Source organism: Spermophilus citellus (genome assembly GCF_964194105.1).
Source record: "Spermophilus citellus genome assembly, chromosome: 9".
In the NCBI taxonomy this organism is placed as follows: Eukaryota; Metazoa; Chordata; class Mammalia; order Rodentia; family Sciuridae; genus Spermophilus; species Spermophilus citellus.
In genome coordinates, this window is record NC_138191.1 from 86,034,898 (window position 1) to 86,057,747 (window position 22,850).

Genomic DNA, 22,850 nt, shown 5'->3' on the forward strand with positions numbered 1-22,850 from the left:
AATGTTTTTAAATAATAATACAAAATTTAAGGTGTTATTCTGGAAAAAAAAGTATTTTAAACCATTTGGAACTGGGAATGGAAATCAGTGGTAGAGCACTTGCCTAGCATGTGAGAGGCGCTGGGTTCAATCCCCAGTACACAAAAAAGAAATGCTATTGGGGATACTCCCCCCAAAGTTATAAATTCTTCCTAACTTTGTAAATGTTGGTAAATAAGCAACAAAACTAAAATCTGGGCTCACAGTCATGACTTCTTCAAATTCTGGGTGAGTTATGTCACATGATCCCAAATTACATTGTTGCTGCTGCCTCCTTGGGATTGAGCTGTTTAAAATGTAACTACAGATTTGCCTGGGGTAGGACTGCTCATTAGTTATCTTTTTTTAATTATTTTTTTTACTTTTTGAAGTGCCTTTATTTTATTTGTTAATTTTTATGTGGTGCTGAAGATCAAACCCAGTGCCTCACGCATACTAGGCAAGTGCTTTGCCCCAGTTCTGTAGTTATCTTTTATTACAGTTTGTCTGCTCTAGCAAAAACCTTTCTGTATCTAATGTCACTTCTTAAAAGTCTTTATATCCTAGTTAGGTAAAAGAACCAGATGGATAGAGAGCTGGAAGGAAATATAGTAAGAGGTCGGACATCTAGCCAGGCACAGTGGTGCATATCTGTAATCCCAGCAATTTAGAGGCTGAGGCAGAAGCATTGCAAGTTCAAAGGCCAGCCTCAGCAACTTAGACACACCCAGGTCTCAAAATAAAAACAACTGAGGATGTAAATTCAATCTCCAGTTTAACAAAAAGAAAAAAATCAACATCCAAAGAGGAAATTACTTTTAATTTTATATAGAATTATTATATATTTGCATTTTTAAAAATTTGTTCTAATTAGTTATACATGACAGCAGAATGCATTTTAATTCATTGTACACAAATGGAGCACAACTTTTCATTTCTCTGGTTGTACATAATGTAGAGTTGCTCTGTTTGTGCAATCCTACGTGTACCTAGGGTAATGATGTCCATCTCATTCCACCATCTTTCCTGCCCCCCACCCCTGCCCAGGGCCAATTCTCTCCATTGTAACCAAAAGCTCATTCTCTGTCCAATGCCAATCAATGCCAATTTAATAATAAGGACACGGTTTTGAGGGGAAAAAAAAGGTTTGCTAGCAAAGGAGAAACACAAGGACTCCTGTCCCAAGTGACTCTCTCAATCAGGAAGGACAAGGGGTTTACATTTCAGGTATGCTCTGGTAGGGGGTCCCGGGGTGCCCAGATGGTGTTAGTGTTAATTTGGGAGAACTCATTTCCCAGATCCTCAGCAGGCATCTCCTTCCTGTAATGGGTGTGTTCAAGGGCAATTAATTAGCAGAATAAAAGATATCACTGTCTCCCTAATCTTGTTAGGGAGGGGGACAGGGGAGAAGAAAGAGAAAAAAAACTTTAAAAAAAATAAGCCTTAGTGGCTGGGGTTGTGGCTCAGTGGTAAAGCGCTCGCTTGAATGCTACCTAGCATGTGAGGCACTGGATTTGATAATCAGCACCACATTAAAAAAATAAACAAAATAAAGGTATGTGTCCATCTACAACTTAAAAAAAAAGCCTTAGAGCAATGAGGGCTACATTCAGAAGGTGAAGGGACCACTGTTACACCATGCCACTCCCCCATTATGGATCAGCATCCACATATCAAAGAGAACAATTGGCCTTTGGTTTGGGGAGGATTGGTTTACTTTACTTAGCAGGATTTTCTCCAATTCCATCAATTTACCTGCAAATGCCATAATTTTATTCTCTTTTTATATTGAGTAATGCTAAATCATTTCAAATGAGGATACCATTTCCATGGATCTTTCCTTCATTGGAAAGTTATCAAGATGACAATTTAAACCAGGCATGGTGGTGCACTCCTGTAATCCTAGTGGTTTGAGAGGCTGAGACAGGAGAATGGGCTTAGGAGGCTGAGACAGGAGAACTGCAAGTTCAAAGCCAGTCTCAACAACAGAGAGGTGCTAAGCAACTCAGTGAGACTTTGTCTCTAAATAAAAACTTGGGAGCTGAGCAGGACAGCAACTCTCACCACACAAGAATAGGACAGGGGGTGTGACTCAGTGGCTTGAACCCTGAGTCCAATCCCTGGTAGCCACTCCCTCCCCCCAAAAAGATGACCACCACCTCCCCCCAAAAAGATGACAACTTAATTAAATCAGAGACACTGCGTCTGATAGAAGAAAAAGTTGGCTATGATCTACATACTGTGGGGTCGGGCTCCAAATTCCTCAATAGGACACCCATAGCGCAAGAGTTAACAACTAGAATCAACAAATGGGACTTACTCAAACTAAAAAGCTTTCTCTCAGCAAAAGAAACAATAAGAGAGATAAACAGGGAGCCTACATCCTGGGAACTAATCTTTACTCCACACACTTCAGATAGAGCCCTAATATCCAGAGTATACAAAGAACTCAAAAAATTAGACAATAAGATAACAAATAACCCAATCAACAAATGGGCCAAGGACCTGAACAGACACTTCTCAGAGGACATACAATCAATCAACAAGTACATGAAAAAATGCTCACCATCGCTAGCAGAGAAATGCAGATCAAAAGCACCCTAAGATATCATCTCACTCCAGTAAGATTGGCAGCCATTATGAAGTCAAACAACAACAAATGCTGGAGAGGATGCGGGGGAAAAGGGTACACTTGTTCATTGTTGGTGGGACTGCAAATTGGTGCAGCCAATTTGGAAAGCAGTATGGAGATTTCTTGGAAAGCAGGGAATGGAACCACCATTTGACCCAGCTATTTCCCTTCTTGGTCTATTCCCTAAAGACCTAATAAGAGCATGCTACAGGGACACTGCTACATCGATGTTCATAGCAGCACAATTCACGATAGCAAGATTGTGGAACCAACCTAGATGCCCTTCAATAGATGAATGGATAAAAAAATGTGGCATTTATACACAATGGAGTATTACTCTGCATTAAAAAATGACAAAATCATAGAATTTGGAGGGAAATGGATGGCATTAGAGCAGATTATGCTAAGTGAAGCTAGCCAATCCTTAAAAAACAAATGCCAAATGACTTCTTTGATATAAGGGGAGTAACCAAGGACAGGGTAGGGACGAAGAGCTTGAGAAGAAGATTAACATTAAACAGGGATGAGAGGTGGGAGGGAAAGGGAGTGAGAAGGGAAATCGCATGGAAATGGAAGGTGATCCTCAGGGTTATACAAAATTACATATAAGAGGAAAGGAGGGGTAAGAGAAGAATAATACAAGTGGAAGAAATGATTTACAGTAGAGGGGGTAGAGAGAGAAAAGGGGAGGGGGGGAAGGGGAAGGGGGATAATAGAGAATAGGATAGACAGCAGAATACATCAGACACTAGAATGGCAATATGTAAATCAGTGGAAGTGTAACTGATGTGATACAGCAATCTGTATACGGGGTAAAAATGGGAGTTCATAACCCACTTGAATCAAACTGTGAAATATGATATATTAAGAACTATGTAATGTTTTGAACGACCAACAATAAAAAAAAAAGAAAAAAAATGTGGTGTGAATCCAAGCTGATTTCAGAGTGTTTGTTTACAGGGCTGCATGTGACAGACGCCACACAAAGGCTGTCCCATGCCCCTGTTTTGGGCATCTGCTGTTTTGCCAGCCACTGCTGCAAACTCAGAGCCTTCCTCACTGCCTATGAGCCATCCACACCAGGTCATGCTTTCAATGATGGCCAGGTCTTCTCTTTCTCCAGATAACCCACTTACGGCTAAAACATCAAGACAACAACTGGAGCTTGAAAGATGTCTGTCAAAAACAAACAAGAGTATGTAAAAATGTGATGTGTAACCGATGTGATTCTGCAATCTGTATTTGGGGTAAAAATGGGAGTTCATAACCCACTTGATTCTAATGTATGAAATATGATATGTCAAGAGCTTTGTAATGTTGTGAACAACCAATAAAAAAAAAACAAGATTGTATCTACACCCTTCCCAAACCCCAGCCCAATCATGGAAACACATTTCCTAAAGTAAAGGTATCCAGAATTACTTCACGTATTGCAAATTCTATTGTAATATTTTATTCATTCATTCTATTTTGAGGGGTATATTTGATAGGAAATATAACACATTTGGTGATACTGAATGTGTACATAATTTATACCTAGATAATCAGTCATGTATTAATCATAAGACAAACTCAACTTTTCACTGTTAAGTATATACAAAGAATTTTAAAGACGACCCTTCTCAACCTTAGTCCCAGCCCTATGTTCTGCTCAAACCAACTACTACCCTGACGAGAAAACAGTGTTCTTTATCCTTTAGAAAGTCCGAGAGCTGAAAATGAGGCACCAGGAAAGAATAGGGGAACTAAAAATACAGCATGAATCCCTTCAAGAAATAAAAACTCAAATCTTTCTTGCGTGATGAGTCGCTGTCCTGCTCAGCTCCCAACTGTCTGTGACCTCTGGGGCCCTCTGGAGGAGGAAAACACAAAGAGGTACAAAATAAGCAGAACTCAACTGACCTAGAATTCAAAAATATGTTGAGTAGTGCCTACCTATTGAGCAATGACATTCAGATCTGCTACTGGATAATGGGAAATAACAAAAACCTGGGAGTAGATAAAACAAGACATATCAGATCTTCAAGGGTTCTATCTGATGGGATATCAAAATCACCAAGAAGATTTAAAAGAAAAAAAAATGATTGTGAATGTTCAAATTCTGTCCCAGGCCTTCCTAGAGTGGAACATCTCAAACTGAGATTTTTTAAAAAATTTGTTTAGGCAATTTTAATAGCTACCCTGGACTGATTTAAGAACCACCAAACTTCTCAGCAAGAGTATGATATTAGTGATTGTTATCAAGCTCATTTCTGGTAGGTTTGACTATTTCTAAGCAGGTACAAATAAGAACAGATGGTGGGAAGATGGGAACTGGAAAGGAAGGTCCCAAACAAACAGAGGGGAAGTCTCCAGATTTGCTAATGCTCAGCTAGCTTAGTCCTGTTCAGGCCATTCCTGTCAGAAGAAACACAAGTACTTGTGAATGCATTACCTCAAAAGAAAGCAGCATGGCAGGGGAGGGGCCTTGGTAGTGAGAACAGTGGACCAGAAATCAAAGATCAGCTTGCCTGTGACTGTTTCCTAGTCCTAACAGAGAATTCAGCAAGTTTCATCCTCTCTCTGATCCTTTGTGTCCTCAGACGTAAAACAAGGGTGTTTCAGTTTGCTAGAGCTACCATAATAAAGTATGCCACAGAAAGGATGGCTTGGATAGCAGAAATTTTGTTCTGCTACAATCTGGAAGCTAGAAGTCTGAGCACAAAGTGTGGGCAGAGTTAGTTTCTTCTGAGTCCTCTCTCCTTGACTTGCAGAGAGGCTGTCATTTCCTGTGTCTTTGCATGGTCCTCTTCCCTCTGTATGTATGTATCTGTGTCCAGATTTTCTCATAAGAGCACCAGTCATATTGGAATGGGGCCCAACCTAATGATCTCATTTTGACTTAAATACCTCTTTAAAGATCTTATCTCTAAATACGGTCAATGGAGGAGGGATGGGAGTAGGTGGTGGTGGTCCACAAAGACCATAAGCAATGGTAATGCTGGGGATTGACTGCATCCTGTGAAAGGTTGACCAGCCCACAGTGAGGATGATGACACCCAACTCAAAAAGTTGTTGTGAGCAGAGGATTAATATCTAGGATATATGAAGAACTCAAAATACTTTACACCAAAAAAAAAAAAAAAATCAAATAACTCAATTAGTAAATATGCAGATAAATTTAAACAGACACTTCTCAAAAGAAGAAACACCAATGTCCAACAAATGTATGAAAAAAATGTTCAACATAAGCAATTAGGAAGATTCAAATCAAAACTACACTGAAATTTGTTTCATACCAGTCAAAATGTCAGTCATAAAGAATACAAATAATAACAAATGCTGGAGAGGATGTGAAGGAAAAGGAACACTTTCACACTGTTGGTGGGACTGTAGATTAGTACAACCACTATGGAAATCAGTATGCAGGTTCCCAAAAAGACTAGGTATGGAATCAACATATGACCCAGCTATTCGACTCCTCCATACTTATCCTAAAGAATTAAAATCATCACACTATAGTGATACATGCATACCCATGTTTATAGCAGCACAATTCACAGTAGCCAAAGTATGGAAACCAGCTGGTTTCTATCAATGATGAATGGATAAAGAAAATGTGGTACATACACACACAGAGTTTTATTCAACCATAAAGACAAAAGAAAGATGTCATTTGCATGAAAATGGATGGAACTAGAGACCATTATATTAAGTGAAATAAGCCAAACTTACAAGGTTGGGGGTCATATGTTTTCTCTTATGTGTGGAAGCTAGAAAGGAAAAAGGAAAGGTGGAGGGATCTCATGAAATTCAAAGGGAGATCAGTGGGGGAAGTAGACCAAAGGGTGGGAGGTTGGAAGGGAAGGAGGAAGCACTGGGGAATGATATTGGCCAAAATATACTATATATTGTGCATTGTGTGCATGTACAAATAATGTAACAACAAATCCCATTCATATGTACAACTATAATGCACCAATAAAAAATCGTAGCAAATAAATAAATAAATAAAGGGAAAATGGGAAAAAAGTTGTTCTTAGAAATAAGTGCATCAGTAAGTGCCAATTGCATAATGGTGGCTTGGGTTTGGGCAAACGACATGGGGAGGGAGAAGGCACATGGGGCAGCGAGCCAATATTGGGAGAAAATGAAGGCAAAGTGGGATTAAAGGTTAAAAAAATAGACAAATAAAAAATAGCAGGGCTGATAACCAAAAGAGACAGGGTGGATAGAGATAAATTTGAGCTTTTATACAAGGACAAAAAGAGGCACTGGGGAGACAAAACAATACCACCACCACCATCAGGCAACAGGATATCTTAATGTAGCAGAATGAGCCTTCTTAGTAGCCGAAGAGACAAAAAAGAAAGAAACTTCCTAAGGGGAGACCCAGGTCTTCTTTAGGCAGATGGTACAGAGTAGAGCACTGGAGAGCATGGGTCCCTGGAGATGGGGTGGGGAAATCTGAAAGAAAAGAGGATTCCAGAGGGCACAGTGAGGACGGAAATCAATCACTGAGGGATGGCTCACCTTTTTGTTCATGACCAGGCATCAGAGCCAAAAGGCAGTTAGAAGTGACAGAATTTGAATAGCATCATTTCAGAGCAGCTGTAGAGTATCCTGGACTCTGAACTGGTCACAGGATGGAACTCCCAGTGAGGTTTAGGGTGCCGTCACAGGTCTGGGGTGTCACAGTCCTGGAAGTGGAGCTCCGTCACATTGGTTGGGCATAAGGGCCAGGGCTCCAAAAATGGGCGGCAGAAATTATCTGTCTGTGAGATTCTTAAAACATCAAGAGTACTCAGCCTAGATTCTATCTTTAAAGCCTCAGGGTCTACAATATGAAAGAATGTCCTAAATTATGGATTCTGTATGGCACGGTGGCTTTTGCATCCTTTATGTTGTATATTGTGTTTTGAGTTGAGTCGTTCACAAGTGATAGTCACATCAATCAGATGCCAAAAGCAGAAAGTCAGAAAAGATGCAGAGAAACCCACACTTTTTAAACCAGTTGATCATAGTGTCATTATCCAGCTGCTACTCCAGCTGTGGGCATGTATTGCTCTGGACATGTTGGCTTGTAGCCCCTATGAGAAGGGGGAGCACTGGGGCAGTGCCCAGGACACAGTCAGATCCCCTGTGGGCAGGGATGAATGGCCAAGTGAACCAGATGCACACTCGAATTTTGTCAACAGGTGGCAGCATTTATAATTTTTCCATTGAGAGAATTAGAAAGATTGGGTATGCTTTATATTTCTTAAAAGGACTCCTCAAAGGCCTTCTATAGGACTGAGTAGCAGTATTCTAGCTTCCTTAATTAGATAGCCTAATCCAAGTAAATACATCCCATCAATTGTCCAAGAAGTGGAAAAGTCATCAGCTAAAGTAAAAAACAAAGACCATCTTAAACAAAGATGCTTGCCTTCCTTCCTCCCTTTAGGTGCATAGACAGGGCTGCTCCAGGGCATGTCTTCATCAGGATATCTGCCTCAGGCCCCCACATAAAGCTGTCCCTATCCTTCATCCCAGCCTAGAAACGCTGTTCTGCCCCATTCATCCAAACAGCCAATTCAGGTTGAAAGACGACATTTCACATAGTTGAAATTTCTTCTGAATCTATCGCACAACTGCTAATTATAGGGCTTACAATTTCTGTTTTATAGATTCCCAAAGATTTACTTGGTGCAGTGAGATGTTGCTAAATTCCCGACAGGTATTGTGTTCCCAGCAGTGCTGACCACTGGGCCTTGGCACTTGCTCCTTCCAGCAAGTGCCAAAAATCTGAGGAAGGGTCACTAAAGCAGGAGGTGCCACAGCAACGAGCTCAGGCAGTGAGGGGAATGGAAGTAGGACGCATCTGTTTTTCTAATTTGAGACTGCATTCACTCCATGGGGAGGTGCAGAGCCAGAATCCACTGCCACATTCTCAGGCAGCAAAGCAGGCCATCCGCCTGGTGGAAACAAATGGAAAGTCCTGAAGGGCACCATCCAACATCCGCCTGGAGTTGGCAGCTTGTGAAAAGACCAGGCCAACATCATCCCCCCCTTCCTGTCTCCATTAAGGTCTGCAGCCAAAGGGCTGTTTCCGGCCACCCATGTCTTCCCAGCTGTTGTGAAAGCAAGAACCAAGTTACAAATGCAAGCCAGTGTTCATCACCATTAATCACCAAACAATGGATTAAAGTTGAAAAACAGGTGGTTATTCTTCTCCAGTCTTTTCTGGGCCAAGAGTTCAAACTATTCACACCAACCCAGAATCCTTAGTTGAAACTTTAAATTCATTGCCTCCAAAGCCTGTTCATAAGGACTTTTCTCTCTCCTATCTTATCATGACCTCATCTATTTACATGATTATTTTCTCATATCTGAATCTTAAGACCTCCATATTCTATTTCATCCAGTTTTTATGAACAAATGGTAAAAAGAATAAGCTCCATGGTCCCCACTGTTTGGAACACTCCAGGTCTCACCTCTTGTTTGTTGAAAGCTTTATGGGACATATGAACCTACTCTAGGCTCTGAAACTTTAGGATATGTAAGAGATTTGTAATAAGTAGACCCTACCCTCAAGGAGCTTATAGGTTAACATAAACCACTTTAAACCCAGCACAGTGGCATACTACTGTAATACCAGTGACTCAGCAGACTAAGGCAAGGAGGATTGATTGTAGGTTCAAAGTCAGTCTGGGCAACTTAGTGAGACCTTATTTCAAAATATAAAATAAAAAGGGTTAGGAGCTGTAACACAGTGGTATAGTGCCCCCAGGTACAAATCCCCAATACTGGGGGTAAAAAAGAAAAAGTGACGTAAAAGCCTAGATATACGACCCCCCCCCTCAAAAAAAAATAAATAAAAAAGCTAAACATGCCACAATCACTTAGTGATTAGTTGATCAAAAACAGAAGGCAGATATCCAAGAAACTTTGATTTTTCAAACCACAAGTTTGCCCTTTCAAAGTGGCTTTAAGAAATAAAGGATAAAATCTTTTTTGGTAGGATCCCCTGGCATTGCTATGAGGATTAGAGATGAAATGACCACCTTACAGTCCGTATTCTTAAACCAGTTATACTAATGTCACTGCACCCTTTTCCCCATAAGGGAAGATGCACAATTCACTGAAGAAGGAGCTATTCTCTGCAAACACCTTGAATTAAAGGCTCTGGCTTAAGAATTCTGCTTGCTTGTCCTTTGAACATAAGTCTCCACTAAAAACCAAAAAAAAAAAAAAAAAAAAAAACTAGGAGGCAGGAAATGGTCCCATTCTATCCCAATTAAGACAGAAGGAATTTGCAGATGATCGATACAGGCCCATATTTCTGCCCCAGTGAAAATAACAGGCTGAGTATTCCCTTCCTGGACTCTGTTATTGGCTGCAGGTGAGATCTTTCTGTAAGTGGGCCTCATCCATAGGCTTTCCCATGTGCCAAGCACTGTTGCAGGTACTGGCAATGCAACTCTGAACAAGACAGTCTCTGCCTTCCTGGGTCCACTTGAGGGGTGAAAAAATGGGGGAGGGGTGTTGATTAATGTGATGTCACATGACTGAGACACCAGCATAAAGAGTTGCAGGGGAAGATGGAATAGTACAAAAAACGATGCTCTGAGGAGGATCTGGCTGGTGGTCTGAATTCAGCAGTCCACATGGAAATCTGAAAGCAGAGCAGATGGGAGAGGGAGGCCCACAGCAGTGTATGGCACATGTAGGCAGAGACCTTATGAAGTAGTTACAGAATATAAGCTTTGTTCTTTCCTGATCTCAAGATAAAAGATCTCAGAAAATCAGGAGGTCAAGGCAAGAGGATCATAAGGTCAAAGCCAGCTTCAGGAACTTAGCAAGGCCCTAAGCAACTCGGTGAGACCCTGTCTCTAAGTAAAAAAAAAAAAAATTTTTTTAAGGACTGGGGATGTGGCTCAGTGGTTAAGTGCCCCTGGGTTCAATCCTCAGTACAAAAAAAAAAATTAAATTCTTGCAAGATAAAAGATCTAACCATGCCTAAAGACAGAGGAAAATGAAAAACTTGAAGTATATAAAAGACAAAGAATATTCAGTTTAATCAATATAACTGGGAAATAAAACAGAAAAATTGAACAAATGGAAAACTTCCCTGAAAGCAAAGACCATACCATAAACTGGAGAAAAATAAATAAAAACAACCAACATTGTAATGGTCTATTTATATCAAGGATGAAGAAACTGGGTGGCGCAACACCTGTAATCCCAGCAGTCTGGGAAGCTGAAGCAAGAGAATCATGAATTCAAAACCAGAATGAGCAATGTAGTGAGACCGTAAGCAGCTTAGTAAGATCCCATCTCAAAAAAAAAATATATAAAAAGAGTTGGGAATGTGGCTCAGTGGTTAAGCATCCCTAGGTTCAATCCCCAGTATGCCCTGCCCCCCCCCAAAAAAAAGAACAAAGAAATAATTCTTCAGAAAGTCTATATTGGGGAGGGGGCGGGGTTGAGGGGTAGGGTTCACCTTCAACATAGAGGAGTCAGACTGGCCTTGGGCCTCACACCAAGAAACCAGGTCAGAAAAGCAAGCAATGGTGAGTGGCCATAAAGTTCCTACAGACACAGGACCACACAAGAATATCCCAGTCAGCTAGCTGGGCTGTTGAACAGTAAGAGACATTCCCAAACTAGAAAACTCATGAAATACAGCACCTCATGGTGCGTGGAAAGAGGAAGGGAAACAGGGAAAGTATCCAACAAAATCCAACTAACCAAATAATAAATGGAAAAGTCACGTTAAACACTAGTGCCCATACTGTAAAGCCCATACTGTACAAATCAACTCATTTAAAGTGTATGATTCAATAGTGCATTCAGAGAGGTGACCAAGAAAATAATCAAAATAAAATGAACAAGATGGGTAAGAGAACTAATCCACAGAATTCATTAAAATTTTTAAAACAGAAGACAAAAAACTGGGGAATTTATCATAAAACAATCACAAATTTTAACAGCAAAAGCTGATGGAAAATTCTGAAGGAGACACGGGAAGAGGAGGTGATAGGAAGTGTAATAATCCCCTGCTATTTATTATAGATGATACCTCCTGCCTGGGTTTGAAATTATTAAACAAATATGTCACTCTCTTATGGTGATCCTAATCTTAAAGTGCTCCCAGAAGAACCTCTGTGGTGATAAAGATTTATCTGAAGTTTAGTAATAATTTCTTCAGGTTCACTTAGTTGTCATTGTTGTTAAGTTTGAGTCAAATTAAATGCCTTTGAGTGTGTATACTCTGATACCAATGTTTCGATGGACGGTTTTCCATTACTAACCCAGGTTATTTCTGGCTGGTGGGGTTTCAAGTGATAAATTGTCAATTCTTTGCATTTTTCCATGTGGATTAAGGATTTCATTGTGATCACACATTATTTTTATAAAAGCAACGGGGAAAATGAAGTTAAACTACCTGCATGTTCTCCCATCTAATTTTCCTTTCAGCCTGAATCAAGCTGTTCATCTCTCCAATGTCTCCATATCAACTGTTTTATATTGTTTTGTATAATTTATTTTTATAGAGAAGACTTAATGGAAGATGAGTGGTTCTATTTGTAATGCATTGGTCCAGAGTACTTAGTGATGGGTGAATATAATAACTTTCATATTAGAAAAATGTTTTCAAGGGCTGGGGTTGTGCATTAGTGGTAGAGCGCTTGCCTAGCATGCATGAGGCACTGGGTTTGATTCTCAGCACCGCATGAAAACAAATAAAGGTCCATCGACATCTAAAAAACTATTAAAAAATAATGTTTTACATTTCGGTTTATAATTGGAATTTTATCTTCTAATCAGTATCAAGCTTAAGCCAATTACAATAAATAATAATAACATAGATCTTCCCTTTGATGATCTATGTTCCAGAACTCTAAGTTTCATACTTGTTGGCCAATCCTTGCAAACTTACATCAAAAATAGGCCTATTTTATGGATATGGGGAAAGAACCCAAGAAAGGTAACTTGGCTTGCTCAGGACAACATAGTTAGTCCATTACAACTGACCATTTGGGTGTTCCACTAATCCATGATTCTTCTACCACATTCATGTTTTCTCAGCATTGTACTCATGCAAAATGATTAAACTAGCAAGGTTTGCCTCCGATGCAGCTTTGCAGCCCATTAATTAATCAAATTCCCAAGATACTTGTTCCATAAATTATGGGGAGCAGGCTCTCCTAAAATCTAAACTTAGGTATGGAAGACAATTGTCATCCTGTGCCTTACTTTATAGGCTCCTAATTAAGTAACAGGGGTTGCGAACTTCTGAAAGTGTTGGACCTATGACCTATTGTCTAAAGTATATCTAAACTTAATTTTTTTTTCCTGAAAAAAACAGTTAATTTTTAAAATGTTATTTGGAAAGAAAGTTAAAAAATAAGTTATTTATGCTGTCAAACCCATAAGTTTAAAAATTTTTAACTTCCTTCCAACTTAGTTTTTAATATTAACTTTGACACTATTCAACTGCCTGTTTTTGAATTTCAAGAAGTGTTTAACTTTGCCCTCACCAACTTTTCCAGCCTCATGCACTCATATTTTTGGCTCCAGTATTAGCCAGTGGTTAATCTGGGGTTTCCAGAATAAGCAACGCTGTTTTAAGCCTCTGTAGTTTGTTGTGCACATTGCCTGTCTAAAATGTGCTTTATTTCCATCTTCGAAACATGGCTTAGTGTCACTTTCTCCAGGAAGCCTTCTTAATTAATAGCTGTGTTTAAAAGAGTTCACTGCGTACTCCCATGTCACCTTTTTTTTTTTAATATTTATTTGGACACAATGCCTTTCTTTCTTTCTTTTAATGTGGTGCTGAGGATTGAACCCAGTGCCTCTCACATGCTAGGCAAGTGCTCTACCACTGAGCCACAACCCCAGCCCCCCATGTCACCTTTAATACTTTCACTCATGTCCCCAGATTTTACACAGCACAGCCCTCCTGCACTGTGAGGACAGGAAATGTGCTATTCCTTCCTGGGACTAACCAATGCCTAGCTCATCTGGATGCACAAAAATGCATACTCTATTTGTTTTTTGATCCCTGAAACAAGTTCTTCTAGGGTGTGTTCAAATATCTGCATGAATATGTTTTCCATATGGTCCTTAATGCCTTTTTCTTGCTTTGCTTTGCTTTCTGTGTTGTTGGTGGTGGGGGTGTGGTTTATTGGGAATTGCCAGGATTGCTTTACTACTGAGCTATATCCCCAACTCTTTATATTTTTTACTTTGAGACAGGGTCTCCCTAAATTGCTTAGAGCCTCACTACATTGCTCAGGTGACAAGCATGTACCACTGACACTGGTCTCTTAATGCCTTTTAAGATTAAAATCTGGTTAATTCTCTGAAAACACACAAAAATAAACCAAGTCACCATTGTCCAATACTATAGTAAGAGCGTATATAGACAGCTCAATCAGAGGAAAGCCACCAGAAGTGGACATGGAGGGTAGGATCTCAGGAGAAAATCCATACCAAACAAGAAAGAAGAGATCCAAGACTTTACTATGTTTTTCAGTCAGCTACTCTGAGCTCACCCTGCCATCAAGGGTCACAGGATAAAATATGAGTTTCTATGGTTTGGATTTAAATTTTTAAAAAATTAAAGATATCCCTTACTGCCTAAGGCAGGACAAAGGCTGAATCACCACTAGATACTGAACTCCAGGGAACCAGGTCCTGTTCACTATCTTTATTGCTCCACTGTGGTGTCCAGACATTTCATTGCACTGAGTTGGTGCCTAATGAATATTTTGTTGTGCAAAGAATCATGAGTACTTAGCACCAAGAGAAATTCACACTTGCTAGGAGTGGTGGTTTATGCCTGTAATCCCAGTGACTTGGGAGGCTAAAGCAGGAGGATTACAAATTCAAGGACAGCCTTGGAAACGTAGCAAGTCCCTGTCTCAAAATACAAAATAAAAAGGACTGGAGATATAGCTCAGTACTAGAGAACCCCTGGATTTCATTCTCAGTACCACACACAAAATGGAAATTCACATGAACACTTGCAATCATGAATAAGGGAATTACAATAGCTTCGATGGAATCAGTTGCTAGATATAAACCTTTTTGTTTTTTTGTTTTTTTAAAGAGAGAGTGAGGGGGGAGGGAGGGAGGGAGGGAGGGAGAGAGAGAGAGAGAGAGAGAGAGAGAGAGAGAATTTTTAGTTCTCGGAGGACACAACATCTTTGTTTGTATGTGGTGCTGAGGATCGAACCCGGGCCGCACGCATGCAAGGCAAGCGCGCAACCGCTTGAGCCACATCCCCAGCCCCTAGATATAAACCTTTTTAACAGTGAATACCCTTGTACATACTAGGTAAGCACTCTGCTCAACTCACAATTTTGGATGCAGAAAAAAATCATCAGATATATATTTACATTGTCTTGGGGCATGGGTGAGGTTCTTGGAAATGTGGCACTAAGACTAATCGAAACACCCCCATCATTTTTCATGTGGTCATTTTGACCAAAAATGCCACTCCTTGGGCTGGGGATGTGGCTCAAGCTGTAGCGCGTTTGCCTGGCATTCGTGCGGCCCGGGTTCGATCCTCAGCACCACATACAAACAAAGATGTCGTGTCCGCCAAAAACTAAAAAATAAATATTAAAAATTCTCTCTCTCTCACACCTCTCTTTAAAAAAAAAAAAATGCCACTCCTTGCTTGTAAAAATCATTCCATTTACCTCCCAGAACACAGATGTCACTTCACCTAACCATGGTTGGCTGAATACACATCTTCCACCCTTTCTGTGTGTCTGGAGGAACTTAGCAGATTCTACTCCTTTCCAACAGATCTCTCCTTTTTCCTTCACTGTCAGTCAGTGCAAAGCCAGTCAGACCCATGCTTTATTCACTTTAGAAATATATCTGGGACAACCAGGCATGGTGTCGCCCACCTGTCCTCCCAGCAACTTGGGAGACTGAGGCAGGAGGATCACAAGTTCAAAGCCATCGTCAGCAACTTAGCAAGATCCTGTTTCAAAATTAAAATAAAAAAGGGATGGAGATGTGGTTCAGTGGTTAGACACCCATTACCCAAAGACAAAATAAAAAGCATAAAAGGACTAGAAATGCAGTTCAGTGGTAGCAATTCTTAGTACTGGAGAGAGAGAGAGAGAGAGAGAGAGAGAGAGAGAGAGAGAGAGAGAGAGAAATATCTAGGAAACACATACACACATACAGCAGGATGATTATTTTCTATTTATGTATGTATTTCTATGTATGTATGTATTTGTGGTGCTGGGGATAGAAGTTAGTGCCTTGAGCATGCTAAGCATACCACTGAGCTACAAAGTCCCTCTCCTTTTCTTTTCTCATTTTTAACTTTGCAACAGGGTCTCCCAAAGGTGCTAAAGCTGACCTCAAACTTGCCATCCTCCTGTTTCAGCCTCCTGAATAGATTGGGATTATAAATGTGCCACCATGCACAGTTCTATTTCTTTTTTTGATTTTTTAAGTTTTATTTTGAGACAGGGTCTCGCTCAGTTGCTTAGGACCTCACTAAATTGCTGAGGGTGGCCTTGAATTTGCGATCCTCCTGCCACAGTTGCCACTGGGATTACAGGCATGCACTACCACACCTGGCTCACTTTTCACTCCAAAAGAACCTTTCAGTGACCTTCCAAACACTTCTATTATACATTTTATTCTTGAAACATAACCTGCATCCACAAGGACAACAGAAAAATATTGCCCTTGGCATTCCTAAGAGATGCAATTCAGAATATATTGTTGGTTTGTCGTTTTTCTTTCCAGTAGACATATGCTGCCCAGTGGGATATGACACTCTCCAGAGGTGGGCTTCACAAAGAAAAATAGGAGGAGATAAGGTCAGAGCAGTTATGTATCAGTCTAGTATGGTAAAACACTAGTATGGTAAAACACATTTGCAAGATCAGGGCAAAACTCCTAGCTCCTCATCTGTAGTTTACATTCTGGACAGACACCTCCTTCCAGGAGACAAAGAGCTCTAAGTGAGCACACACCCTGGAATATCTTATCTAAGAGCTTTAACTCTCGGAGGGGGGGGGGACCCACAAACATCGCACATATTTAAGCAGTGTTAACTTCTGCATTAAAATAAATAAAAAGAAAATTTAATTTCCTTCAGAAAGCATCAGCTAGTGTTCAATACTGGTCAGACAGAAGAAGAAGAAGAAGAAGAAAAAAAAAATAGACCATAGTCCAAATACAACTAGAGACCAAATGATGACTATCATTCTGAAGTTATCTTTATTTCCAATTAAAGACTTATATTCCACTTTAATTTCCCAATTTTAAAGCTGCTCTCCATGAAACCAAATGCTATGATCTGGATATGGTTATTCGTGTCCCCCAGAGGTTCACGGATTTAAGCTTGCTTCCCCAATGTGGCAATGTGGGAGGGGATGGCGCCTTCTAAAGGTAAAACCTAGTGGGAAGTGGTTGGGAATGCTGCCCTTAGAAGAGATTAATGTGTTCTCTTCAGACTCCAGTTGATTCCCATGAGAGTGACTTGTGAAGGATAAAAGAATAAGACGGACCCCACTCTCTGGCTTCCAGTCTCACAATGGGATCTCCCTCTCACATGTGCTCCTGCCATGATGTAACCACGGTGGCCAGTATCATGCTCTTGGACCTTCAAAACTTCAAGATAACTAAACCTTTTCTTTTTATAAGTTACACAGCTTAGGTATTTTGTCACAGCAATGAAAATGTACTAATATACCAAATTTAAAATATTTTTATACCTCCACCTAAAAAATTAGGGCTAAGTGAGAGAACTTGCAGTTCCTCTTTAAATGCACTGGTTGGCAGTCAAGTTAAGAAATGAGGACCTTTAAAATATACTTCCCCACTGACCTGACCTCAATGTCCCCACTTTTTTTTCTCCCCACAGCGGATTGAACCCAGGTGTGCTTTACCACTGTGCCACACCTCCAGCCCTTTTTATTATTTATTTTTGAGAGGGTCTTACCAAATTGCCTGGGGCCTTGTTACATTGCTGAGGCTAGCCTTGACCTTACAATCCTCCTGCCTCTGCCTCCTAAGTTGCTAGTATTACAGACGTGAGCCACTGAGCTCACTGATGGCACTTTTTAAAATAAGTGAAAACCTTTCCACATTGACACGTGTTTTACTTCATGTTATTTTTGTGTGGTGCTGAGGGATGAACCCAGGGCCTCACACATGCTGGGTAAGGGTTCTACTGAGCTATAACTCCCGCCCAGGATTTGTTTTAAATACCTGATAGTTCCCTAGTTATCATTTTGCCTTGGGAGCACCTGGTCAGAAGTAAACACCTTATTCATAGAAGAGAAAAAAAGGATCTTATAACAAAATTGCAAGGGTCATTTGTATTATTACAATCCTCAAGGGGAAAAATCTTCCTCCTCCATCACCTCTCCCCATACACTCAAACAATAGAGTATTTCTTCTCCAACTACTGTGAAGACATGGCAGTGCTGAGCTTTTTAGCAAGGCCAGAGCTGTCCAAACCCGGAGCACCCCCCACCTCCCAGGCGCGGTGTTCCCTTGGCCTTCTTCCACTCTCCTCCTCCCACCCACCGTTAGCACAATGCCTCTCCAGCCATATGGACCAGATGATGAGTCACCCACCACCCAGAATTCCTTCCTTGACCTTTCCACATTCAATCACCTTTAGCACACTCAACAGGCACGTCCTCTGCAGCGCACAAGCACATGCCCTGTAACAGAAGGAGTTTCAAGCTGAACACAGGAACCAGCTATTCTTCACACACCTCCCTTGGCCAAATGGATGGCTTCCAGAGCTTTAAAGAAAAATCACAACTGAAAGTGACCAGATGGGTTTTCAAGGAGAAAGATGCAAACTAAATCAGTTGGGAGACTGACGCACTCTACTAAAAACAGGCCTGCGACGTAAAAGAACTTCAGTTATTCACCCCGAGAGGCACGAAGATGGCAAAAGCAAGCACTGAAAGGAGATGCAGAATATTCCATGGCTGTAACTTGACTTTGACTCTGAACAGCTAAATATTTTTAGAACTGTTATTGAGATTAATACTTCAAGTAGTCACCCCCCCCCCCAAAATCCCCCTCCAAAATTCTGGACCTGCACACCAGCCAGCACAAATGATAAAAATGAAGAAAATTGGGCTGGGGATGTGGCTCAAGCGGTAGCGCGCTCGCCTGGCATGCGTGCGGCCCGGGTTCGATCCTCAGCGCCACATACCAACAAAGATGTCGTGTCCGCCGAGAACTAAAAATAAATATTAAAAATTCTCTCTCTCACTCTCTTTAAAAAAAAAAATGAAGACAATTTCAAGGCACGAACTGCATGGCAAGTACTCTTCTAAGCACGTAATCAATATTCACTCACTTGATCCTTATGAAAAGTCTTTCCTCATCCATTTTCCATGAGGAATCCGATGCACAGAGGTGAGGTGACCTGCCCAAGGTCAAACACAACCAGGAAGAGGCAGAGCTGGGATTCAAATTGCGCAGACTGATACCAGGGCCCGCCATGCTATGATCATCTCCAAAGGAAAGGTGATCATACATGATCCTCTCTTAACTTAGATCTTTAAATTCACTAAAACCACACAAGTTCAGTTACAAAACAAAAAGCCCAACAAAGAATTGAAACTATGGAAATGACCGTGAGGTGATGGCAAAGATAGAATTCATCAGCTGTGCCAAATGCTCACTCAGAAAGTACTGGGGAGCTTGCCTTAGTGAGTTAAAGGCACAGAATCTGCATAAATGACTTTTATGATGATAGCCAAAAGCCTCAAAAAGCCTCAGATGACAATGGAGAATGTCCCAGAGACATAACACACTATACCACCCATGACTCCTGTTCATCCTCCCTCCTCAGTCTATTCACCCATGTGGTGCTTCCTTTCCATCCCACTGCCATTGCTTAAATTCAGGCCTAGAATATCCATTAGTCCAGTGATTATAAGGATGTCTTCTCTGGCTTCTAGTTGCCACTCTCCCCCCTGCCCCAGCACTCCATCTCTCCTGCACTGCATGACAGGAGAGAGATGTGATAATGTTGTACCCCCTATTTAATAACTCTTCAGTAATCACTTTGACAAGAAATTCCCAGTCTCACCCTTTTTGTACAGAATCAAAGGTTAGCCTCCTGACTTATTCTGCTGGTAGGTTTAGGAGAATACTAAGCATAGTCATGTCCCTCTTAAATTGTACACATTGACTCTCATTAATTGAATCTGCTTTCCCAACTCATTCAGCTACCTGAGGACATCTAGTAACTCATCCCTCTTTTCATAAAGTTATTCCATATGATTTGCTTAGGAACTAATTCTTTGTACTTCTTTATACAACTGACTCCCCTCCTTGGATATAAGCCCCTTAAGAGCAGGGACAGTTTGTTACTATTTACCAATCATGCTGAAACAAACAAGCTTAAAGATCCCTCTTTAGGAAGAAATACAGAATAGAAGTGCCAGATGGAAAAGTATACACATCGCTACACTGCTCCCCAAAGGCTGTCCATGTGACACTCAACAGTACTTGTTTCCTATATACTCATTAAAAGGTTTGCAGATGTTCTGTTAATCTACCAGGTGAAAACTAGTGACTCATGGTTGTGATTTGTGTAGTCCCTGGTAAATGAAAGAACCTCGAATTTAAGATGAGGTATACTTAAGGTGACTGAGTCATGGAAACAGGACACCATGGAAACTGGAACAATACCAACAATCCCATGAAAGGTTACTTCGAGTCAGGGCTCTCATGACGGTGGTCTGGAAACGGTGAATTAAGAGGATTCACCACGGTGAATTTCTATGCTGCCAAATCCTAACACTGAATACATGACAAAAGAGTTTAGAGGGAAGAATAGCACTTTCCAATGTATTCAAAATTATACGAGTGTGCAAGGAAACCACAACCAGGAAATCCAGCTCACCCACAGCTCACTCACCATCCAGTAGCCAGTGTTGGCCGCTCCTGAGCTCCAGCTCTGACACCATTAGGCGTGTGATCACGTGATCTGGAACCAAAAGACCTTTCTCCAGGTACTGCCTTGCCATTTCGCCAACTTCTGTTAAAAGACAGTTAAAGAGACACTAAGAAGGCTTCTAGAGGAAGAAAGAGCTTTTGAATTCTGACAATTTCACCTTCTCTCTCACTCACCCTGATATGGAGGGAAAGTTGAAGGTAATTGCTATAGTTTTTTTTAAATCTTGGCTTCAATAATGGCAGTATTGTTGCTTAATTTAACCCATTTGTCTTCTATCAAATTAGAAAAAGCAGCTCTTAGAAATAGGCACAGTCAAGAAAAGGAGAAGAAGAAAAAATATGAATTGGCCAAGATTAAAAAAAAAGAGAATAGAAAACAAATTTGGAGTGAAGAGAGAGGGTGGTACAAGAAGGTTTAAAAGATGTCCGAGACTTGCCAGGTGAGCCACACACCTCTGGCCTCCCAACAGTTTATGGTAACAAAGAGATGATCAACCACATGGTGTACGAAGACTGAAAGACTGAAGACTGAAAGATGCTGAGAAGCATAACCATTCTTAGAAAGACCAAAGGGAAAATTTTCCACTGGCCCTCAAAAAGATGCTGCACGATGTGTAACACAAACAGGTTTATTTCCTTCCATGAGCCTCAATAAGCAGATGGCACGTTGATGACGCAGCTGTAAAAGCAACTCAGCATTAGTGGGATGCCAAGCTCATAAATGGATGTAAACCTTTAAAAAAACCACTTTCAGGAGAAACTGCTTCTATCTTAATTTAAAATAACAATTCCGTATATGTAGAAACTGTGGCTTGACTTTGGCAGGGCAAATCATCAGTTGAAATCTGCGTATATTTCTCAGAACTGAATGTTTTTAACAAAATTAAGTCCTCCAGGGAACTGATAATGAACATTTAAGAATCACATTCTCACAGGCTAATTAAGTTCTTATAACAACACAAAGCAGAATTATATCATATATATTACCTTTTATCACCTTGACCCTTTTTGGTAAAAGTAGGGTCAAGGTGATTTAATTTTGGTAGAGCCTTTACTTCTCCCCAAGTTAAGCTCTGAAACATATTCAGTAAAGGATTCTAATCACTCAATTGCTACCACTGGACAAGCAGCTTAAAGCAAGGCCATTCAGTTATGCACATTCAGTGACACGCTTCGAGAAGCGGGACCCCAAGACTGCTGTAGAGGAGAAAGTAGCTGAACAGGAATGTTAAGGAGTCACCTTCGTTCAAAAGTGTTGTTGATTACATTCTATGTAACAGGTAATATTCTCAAGATGTAGCTGTGGACAAAAGTTCCAGCTTACTGAAATTGAGACAGTATTACTGGAACTAAAAGCAACAATAACCACCATTAACTGAGCATACACTATGTCCCAGACACTATGCTTTAGGTACTTTATAGGTGTTATTTCCTTGAATCATGATAAGATATTCACCTTCAGATAGGATGCAATATTTGTATTTTTGACAGCTTTTTTCACAAACCATAACATTTCCATTTTAAAACGTACAGCTTAGTGACTTTTAATATATTCTCAATGCTGTGTAACATCTTTGTTCCCTAATTTCAGAACATTTTCACGCACTGGGGAAAAAAAACTCCCTACTCATTAGCAGTCACTCCCCTTTGCCCTTCCTCCAGCATGCACCTCCCTCTAAAACTACTAATTTACTTTCTACCTTTATTTGCCTATTGTGAGCATTTCCTATAAATAGAATCATATAATACACAGTCTTTTGTTTCTGGATTCCTTCACTTAGCATAATATCTTCAAAGTTCATACATACCAGCCCATGGTGGGCTAGTATTAGTAGCTCATTCCTTTTTATTGCTGAATAATAGTCCAAAAATATGGCTATGCCACACTTTTTGTTTATAGATAACATTAGTTAATGCACATTGGGTTGTTTTTACTGTTTTTTCCTTAATGGTACTTGGGATCAAATGAAGGGCCTCATGATGTGGGGTAAAAATGCTACCACTAAGCTACACTCTGAGCCCTTCTACTTTTTGGCTATAATGAATAACGCTCCAGTGAATGTCCATGTACAGGCTTTAATGTGAATACAATACCTGTGTGATATTCACATTCCAAGGCTAAACAATCACTAGCACAGAGGACACAGAGAATAACTGACAAGTTATGTGCTGTCCTACACTGCAATGGTCAGGCCAGTCTTGTTCTTAGTCCCATCCACTCCAGTTCAAGGGGAACACACATCTGAGGTGAGCAGCTAAGGTG

General features: G+C 40.5%; 1 protein-coding gene across 2 annotated transcripts in view; it reads right to left on the reverse strand.

The window, feature by feature from the left end:
• The window catches only part of AK4 (adenylate kinase 4), a 71,121-nt gene that overhangs the window by 6,231 nt on the left and 42,040 nt on the right, over positions 1-22,850 (reverse strand). The window contains exon 3 of one of the 2 annotated variants that reach the window (XM_081308560.1): positions 20,550-20,669. The exons of the other annotated variant lie outside the window; for it this stretch is intronic. Within the exon in view, the coding sequence (XP_081164686.1) occupies positions 20,550-20,669 (120 nt within the window). The remainder of the gene's footprint in view (positions 1-20,549; positions 20,670-22,850) is intronic. 2 annotated transcript variants of the gene reach the window in all.